Source organism: Alosa sapidissima, chromosome 24 (assembly GCF_018492685.1).
Source record: "Alosa sapidissima isolate fAloSap1 chromosome 24, fAloSap1.pri, whole genome shotgun sequence".
Taxonomy (NCBI): Eukaryota; Metazoa; Chordata; class Actinopteri; order Clupeiformes; family Clupeidae; genus Alosa; species Alosa sapidissima.
Window position 1 is genome coordinate 8,254,845 of NC_055980.1, and position 8,029 is coordinate 8,262,873.

Below are 8,029 nucleotides of genomic sequence, written 5' to 3' on the forward strand. Positions count from 1 at the left end.
ATTCTGAGGCATTTTTCGAAATTAATGAACAAGAGATTGTCTTTATGCTCTTAGGGCCAGCAGTTGAAGAATGAAATGGAGAAGGGGGGGGGGGGGCGTTGGAGTTAGATTCCTGCAGAATCAGGAAGTGTTTGAACAAGACCAGTGACAGCCTGTACACGACTTTCATTTCAAAAGTTTACGCCATGGGCCGAGGCTATCGCTGCCGAACATAAATATATTTAAACAGGCCGATCTGTTCACGGAAATAGCCGCACTGCAAACAGTGGGCCAACGGCCAATCTTCCACCTCAGGTAGGCCGAGGGGAGAAGGGAAATATGTCAAAGTACATATCATTACGCCGGTGACACCAAACTCATTAAAAGCGAGTCAACATGAAGCCGTCGTACCCAATCATTGTTCGGCTCGAGGCCGACCTCTTCCGCGACCGTGGCGCGCGGTGGCAACAGTCTCGGGTCAGACCTTTAATTTCTTCTGGGCGGCGCGATGCTGATCAATGTGCCCCCCAGGCAACGACGTGGCTGACATTTTCAGTTATTAGTCGGAGTCTACTGAGTGAGTGGGGGGGGGGGGGGCGTGGGTGTCAGAACTGATGGTAGTGCTTTTGATGTCGACTCACGTTCAAGCGTTTGGGCGGATGATTGACTTTCGCATCGGTCTGTTCAGTGTAATAGTGATTACGCCGAGTAGCAAATGATTTGTGAGGGTCAGGAACTCGATGTAAACACGACAAGAACGAAAAGAAATTACAGCTAGTTCTTCCCATTTGATCACATATGCCTTGAATGCTGCTGCTGCTGCGATCGTGACCAATAGGAGACGAGCACTAGAAGATAGTCCACCAATCAGAATCAGATTGAGGAAAGACAAGCCACTCGGATGAGCTCTCTAACAGGATTTCATCAGCCTCTAGTGATGCCTGATAAGCCTTCTTCCGACCTTTGCCCCCGTACAGTTATGCCACTGATAAGTCAATCACGGGAAGACAATTGAGATATCATCTTGTCCGGCCGGTCAGGCCCAGTTCGTTCCCGTGGGGATGGAACACTCGCTCACGCCTCTTTTAGAAAATTCGCCTCGCTCTTTTGAGGCACGGCGAGGCAGGTGGTTTCAGCGGCCTCATTTCCTTGGCTACGCCAACATAGCGGCAGCGCTATTGAAGCTGCCTTCTCTTTCACCCCAATTTCACTTTCGCTCTCTCTCTTTCTCTCTCTTCACACCCTTCTCCAGGACACATGCTGCATGCACAGATGAACTCTTTGGTTTCTCACTATTTGGTTCAGACAGAGAGAAAAACGGGCAAAAGTTCAGAGATTCACTGTATGAACATATTCCTCCACCATCACAAAGAACAGACCATAAAAGATGGCTGAATTTGCAGGAGGACATAAAAAATGATATGGGGATGAGAGAGGTCTCATAACTTCGCTCTAGCCTCGATCACTGTTCCACTGGGTCAGTCTGAATCGATTAGAGCTGGAGAAACATAAGCGGAACAATAACCAGAGCCCTGGGACAAACAACATTATTTCCTTTGAGGTTTGTTTATTTGGAGGTTTCATAAAAAAACAAACTTTCCCTAAAAAATAAAAAAAATTAAACAGAACAGTAACTGAAAAAAAATAAAATAAAACAACTCCTTTTGTGTGAAACGTGGGTGTTTACCTGTGAAGAAGAGATGCCGTTTGGTGGTCTCCTTCCTCTTCTCCAGACAGGGGTTGAGCAGACGTAGCAGCTGCAGAACGCGTTCCTCGCGCCGCGACTCAGTCAGGCACGCGTCGTTCATCACCAGGTACGGGTAGATCTTGCCGTTGTGACCGCGGATGTAGAGGCGCCGTGCTGCCGTGTTGTGCTTTTGGACGATCTCCACCCTGGGCATGAACCTGGGAGCAGGAGACACAGGAAGGAGACGTTTTAGACAAACCATTAGAGCACTTAGTATCCAGACAATGAGTCACTCGCTCATTCACTTCCATGTTTTTTTCCGCAGAAATTTAAAACGATATTATGATAAAGTGCAGCAGGTATTAGAGCGGCTGCAAATGCACACGGTGGCTCAAAAAATAATAAATATAATAATAATAATAAATAAAAAGCATCATGCTAAGTACAGGCAACCACTCCAGGTGATAATATACCTCCCAACTAACCCATGTGTTTTCCACCAACATTTGGTTGAAGCAGCAATATGGACACTGGAGGCATTTGTGTGTGTGTGTGTGTGTGTGTGTGTGTGTGTGTGTGTGTGTGTGTGTGTGTGTGTGTGTGTGTGTGTGTGTGTGTGTGTGTGTGAGTGAGTGAGTGAGTGAGTATGACAATGGGAGAACGTGTGTGTGTGTTTCTGTACATGCAGTACAGAAACACTGTGTGGCTGGTGTATGGCATGTGTATAGAAGATAGTGAAGTGTGTGTGTGTGTGTTACCTGGCGATCTTGATGTAGTAGTGCGTGGGCTTGGGCATGAGGAACTCCGCCGGGGATCTCCACCTCGGCCGTCTGGGCCGAGAAGTTGCTGAGGAAGCGACACTTCTCCTCGATCAGGAAGAACTTGGGCAGCTGCTTGGGTCTTGGCCTCCAGGATCTTGATCCACTTCTTCAGCTTAGAGATGAGGTTGTGCAGCTTCATGGAGCCCCGGCACACTGAAGTCAAAAGTCTGAGGGAGAGGAAGAAGAGAGGGACACAGTGTCAGGTAAAGAGCAGCAGAGAAAAGGAAGGAAGGATGGATGGAGAGATGAGGGGGGGGGGGGGTAAGAAATGACAGCAAGATATTATTTGTGAATCAGGAAACAGAAGTGCTACACTGTACTTCCTTCCAAGTTCCGCTTTTATGTGGTTTGGCAAAAAAGATAGGATCAGAAGAGAGAGAGACCGAGGGAGAGCGAGAGAGAGAGGGAGAGAGAGACAGACAGGAAGAAAGAGCAATAAAGAGAGGCACAGGGAGAAAGAGAGGATTATATACTCCATTCAACTTCCAAATGACATTGTGCGTTAATCTGAGCACTGCAGTGAGAGGTGTGTGTCGCGCTGTACCAGACGCTCTCCTTGGCAAGTTTAGACACACACCTTCAGGACACAACATCTTAATCAAATCTACTAAAACACACACACACCTCAGATTTATAATTCTGTTGTGCTCTGGTAATAACACTATAAAACTCCAACAGGAAGAGAGAGAGAGAGCGAGAAAGAAAGAGAGAGAGGACTTGCTACTTAAACAATTATCCGCAACACCCGGCGAGAATTTTAATGAGGCGCCAATACGCCAATGCTTGTCCTTAAAACAGGGCTAAATATTTTATCGAGCCGATAGATCAGACAGATCTGCTGCCGGCTCTTTTCGCTGGTGGGAGAGGTCGCGTCGGCGCGCATACTGATGGCCGACTCGCAGCCGTGGCGGAACACTCACAATAATGTCAATATGCCGGCTGACATTTAGATTAGCAGTCATTTGCCACAAGCTACTCCTGCCTAGCATTGTTTGTTTCAGTTTTTCTTGTTGTTGTTTTTTTGTTTTGTTTTTCCTTCCCTCCTCAGCACCTTGTTTTCTTAGCAACTCTCTGACAGGGAGTCAGTGTGTGTGTGTGTGTGTGTGTGTTAGGGAATCGAGCCAAACAGGAAATGCCAGTCATTGTGTTATCGACAGAAAATTCCACTGACGTGCAGTGGATGGGGTTAAACGCTGCCCACTCCTCAAGCGCTTCATCATTAATTGATGGCGATTAGATCCGTTGGCGTCATCAATAATTAAGCACTCTGTCAGCGGAGGATTATGAATATTAGAGCCCCTCAGGTAACGAGCGGAAGGCTCAAGAAGCACAGGGCTCTGTGGAATGCTCCGGATAACAGTGGACGTCCTTGCAGGCCACAGGCTGTTTTTCCCCCACTGCTCACAGGAGTGCACCTTCTCTATTTCCTTTTGTCTTTCTTTCTTTCTCCCTCCCTCTCTCTCGCTCCCTCCCTCCCTCCGAGTGTGACCCCATCTCAGTGGCCCTCGCTGGGGAGCCGAAGTCCTGGAGTGGAGCACAGCCCAAATAAAAAGCCCTGTTCTGTGACCTGTGACTCGGGGGCTCTCAAGTCTCTCTGGCTCTCGTTCACTTCCACACTCTCGGCTTCTCTCAATAGTCCCCACAGTGGAGGTGGCAGAGTGCTAAAAATACACCCCCCCACCCGCCTCACCCCCACCCACCCTTGGAGAGTTCCCAACGAGTTCCCTACTTTAGTCGTGTGTAACGCCTGAATGATCGCAGAGTGACCTTCTGAGCCTCTGCCCCCAGGTCTCCTCTGACTGCAACAACCCTTCACCAAACCCCCCCCCTTTCCAACCAAATCCACACCTCCACCAGCCTCCTCCTGCCACCCCTCCAAAAACTTGCAAGGGCTGCCAACTCAGCATGAAGGCTCCCCAATCCTCTGAAAGGCCAGCTTTGAAAGTCTTCCTATTGTTTTTTTTTTTTTCCTGCTTTCCAAATGATGTTGCCTTGCGAGCGCCACCGTGCTTAATGAACGCTGGAAAAACAAATCTGCCGTGCAGGGGATCGCGGAGAGGCGATTTAAGGAGGGAGGGGGGTGGAGGGGAAAATAGAGGAGGAAAAGTGAAATAATCATTCCACTTCACAAGCAGTTTTAGTGTGGAGTGGCGCTTCTCAGAACAATGATGCAGGCAAACATGAATGGCCGTAATTGGATTTGAATGCTTTCGCCAGCCAAATTCTGTGTGGTGGTGTGAGAGAATGTGCGGATATTTGTGTGGGTGAGAGAGATACTGATTGTGTGTGTGTGTGTATGTGTGTGTGTGTGTGTGTGTGTGTGTGTGTGTGTGTGTGTGTGTGTGTGTGTGTGTGGGGGGGGGGGGGGGGGGGTGTATGTTTGTGCGCGTGCATGCACATGAATAAACTAATATGATTTGTCAGGGTACTTCTGATCTGTGAGAAATGCAGAGTGTTATTGTTGCAAAGGCAAGTGGAGAATATAGAATGTATAGGTGAGCTGAACATGAGTATGAATAACAATGTGCCATAGATCTCTGCCTCGTCTCCTCCTCATATACGTTGTGCTGGATGCCACATGTAGGAGCAGGAGCATGAATGTGTGTGTGTGTGTGTGTGTGTGTGTGTGTGTGTGTGTGTGTGCGTGTGTGCGTGTGTGTGCGTGTGTGTGCGTGTAAAAAGATTCCCGTCCTGGTGGCTCTCCCACGGGTGCTTTCTTCCTAAGCAGGCAACAGCTGGCCAGTGTTAGGCGGGCACGTGGGGGTTTAGGGCACACTGTCTCCCAACGCCTCACTGCTCAGGGACAGCTGGCACCAACACATCTGCTTCCTCTCTCCTCCACACACACACACACACACACACACGGAGACGGAGGCGTTTTACGACAAGGCACCCACATGCTTGAGCAGCACCACTGCATTTAACATGGAGCACTGAGGGGAGACCGAGGAGCAGAAATTAGAGACAACAGCTTGGAAGGAGGAAAAAAACGAGAGAAAATTAGAGAGAAAGAACGAGAGGGAGAGAGAGAGAGAGAGAGAGAGAGAGAGAGAGAGAGAGAGAGAGAAAGAAAGAGAGAACAGAGTAGGGAATGAAGAGAGCAAGAGAAGCGAGGGATTGAAGTGAAGTTGAGAGAGAATTCAAGAGAGAATCTCAGCAGAGACAGAAAAAGGTGGAGGTGGACAGAAGGTTCTGGACTGGAGGAGGATGGACGAATGCCAGGCACAGAGGGGTGTGTGTGTGTGTGTGTGTGTGTGTGTGTGTGTGTGTGTGTGTGCGTGTGTGTGTGTGTGCTAGTGGGCATTCACTTTGCTCAGGCACAGATGGGCCAGGTCGCTACATGAACCCACAGCTTTGTGAAATGCGCCCGATCAAAGCTCACTGATTACAATATGAAATCATTTCATATTCTAGTTAAGAGCGCTTCGATGGCACACGCTACTGACGCTGCTTTAAAATGACAAGTCACCACGGAGGCGAAAAAAGGGACCCGTTCCAGAAGCCCTAATGTGCTGTGGGAATTGATCATACACATCACTCACACACAAACACAAACACACACAGACACAAACACACACGGTGCACAAACAAACTCATAAAACTGGGTGCAAAATTACTCAGTCGCCACCCACATCGACAGAACTCACATAAAAAGCCACTTTCTTTTTTTAAGACACAGAAGGAGAGACTGAAGAAAGAAAAAAGGCACACAAAGAGGGGGAGAGAGAGAAAGAGAAAGAGAGAGAGAGGGGAGAGAGAGAGAGAGAGAGAGAGAAAGAGAGAGAGAGAGAGAGAAAGCGAGAGCTGTACTATAGCAACGCAACAATGCTGTGAAATGTCCCTACAGTCAGACGAGGCTCAGTGCACTCTCTCCTCCCACCTCCTCCTTTTTCTTCTTCTCCTGTCGCTCTTCCTCTCCTCCCTCTCTCTGCTCTCATTCACTTCTTCTTGCCCTCCTCTCGCTCTCTTCTCTAGCCTGTTGTTCTCTCAGTGTGCCGCTCAGGCCTCAGCCCTCAGCCATTAAATTAAATCACATGGTTCAGGGCTCCAATTATTCCCCCGAAAACGCACAGGGGAGGGAAGGAGGGATGGAGGGCAGTAGGGAGGGATGGAGGGATTAGGGGGGAGCGACTGGAGCTCTGTCTACCACAGGGGTCGACACACACACACACAAACACGCGCATGCAGACACACATAAGTGTGCAGCGTGTTAAGACACTGACATGAAGATAAACGAACACACACATACTCAGGCCAACCAGAGGGGTGCCATTGCGACTCGCACATTGTCACACACACACCACAAAACACACACACAGATGCAGACACAGCTGCGCCACCTTCTCTTGCACATTCATATACAGGCAATTCAAAATAGGGCCAGTTCATCAAGTTCACACACACACACAAATACGGACTGCACTGACACACAAACACGAACAGGACTGCACTGGCGCACACACACACACGGACGGACTGCACTGACACACACACACACACACCAGCAAGGACAAACACACACAGAGAGATAGAGACACACAGACAGCATCCTCTGCTACCATCCATGCTGAGCCACCCAGCTGGCAGCATCCAGTGGGGTGCTGTGGGGCTCCAGAGACCTGGAGGACGGCCGGCTCTCCTCCACCGCTCCACCTGGCTGCAGCAGGCAGGCGACCGCTGGCCCCCGCTGGCCAGCACGGCCCGCCCAGGCCCTCACAACTGGGCCAGGGGAGAAAAAAAAAAAAAAAAAAAAAAAAAAACCCCGCCGGACTCTTCCCCGGAACGGAACATCCACCGTGGAGGAGAAATATCTCCCGAAAAAAACAAAGTCCTACCGCAAGGGCCCCGGAAAAACCGCCGCGCTCAAATTACAGGGCGTCAAAGAAACAAACAAAAACAAAAAGCCAGCCTCGCAATGAAAGCGGACACTGACATGAAGACAGCAGAATAGAGAGAGAGAGAGAGGAGAGAGGAGAGAGAGAGAGAGAGAGAGAGAGAGAGAGAGAGAGAGAGAGAGAGAGAGAGAGAGAGAGAGAAGGGACGAGAGACAGACAGATGAGTGGGCTGTTATTGACAAAAGTGCAAGAGACCTGTGGTGAGCAGGCAACAAAAGGTAGTATTGAGCTGAGGGAAAGTAGGGGCAAGGGCTGGAGTAAGCTGATCAGGGGGGGGGTTGGGGGGGTAGCTGAGGAGAGAGAGAAAAGGCGGCGGTGGGGGGGGGGGCAGGGAGCTGCAGCTACAGGCTCCAGCAGAGCCACTGACCTTAATGACCCCTACAGAGCGCACTTTCTGTACACCCATCAACACGACCCCACAGCACACAGCTGTCTGACCCTGACCTTGCTGACCCCCAGAGAGCACACTTTGGATGCGATCCGACAGGATGCTGTTGTTGCCGTGAGAGGCATCTTTTTTTTTACTGCTTTGTATTGGCAGTGTGTCATAAGTGTTTAATGCGCTGCTTAAACGCACTGGGCGCCTCGCATTCTGTGCACCGTGGAGCCAGACAGAAAGACAGATATTGACAGTAGATGGTACATTC

At 49.7% G+C, this 8,029-nt stretch overlaps 1 protein-coding gene across 1 annotated transcript in view; it reads right to left on the minus strand.

Moving 5' to 3' along the window:
* Positions 1-8,029, minus strand: part of LOC121700710 (transformation/transcription domain-associated protein) — an 84,368-nt gene that overhangs the window by 7,849 nt on the left and 68,490 nt on the right. Inside the window, 7 exon segments of the mRNA XM_042083914.1 lie at positions 1,667-1,884; positions 2,425-2,471; positions 2,473-2,562; positions 2,564-2,632; positions 2,634-2,654; positions 7,064-7,206; positions 7,827-7,974. Coding sequence (XP_041939848.1) covers positions 1,667-1,884; positions 2,425-2,471; positions 2,473-2,562; positions 2,564-2,632; positions 2,634-2,654; positions 7,064-7,206; positions 7,827-7,974 — 736 coding nt within the window.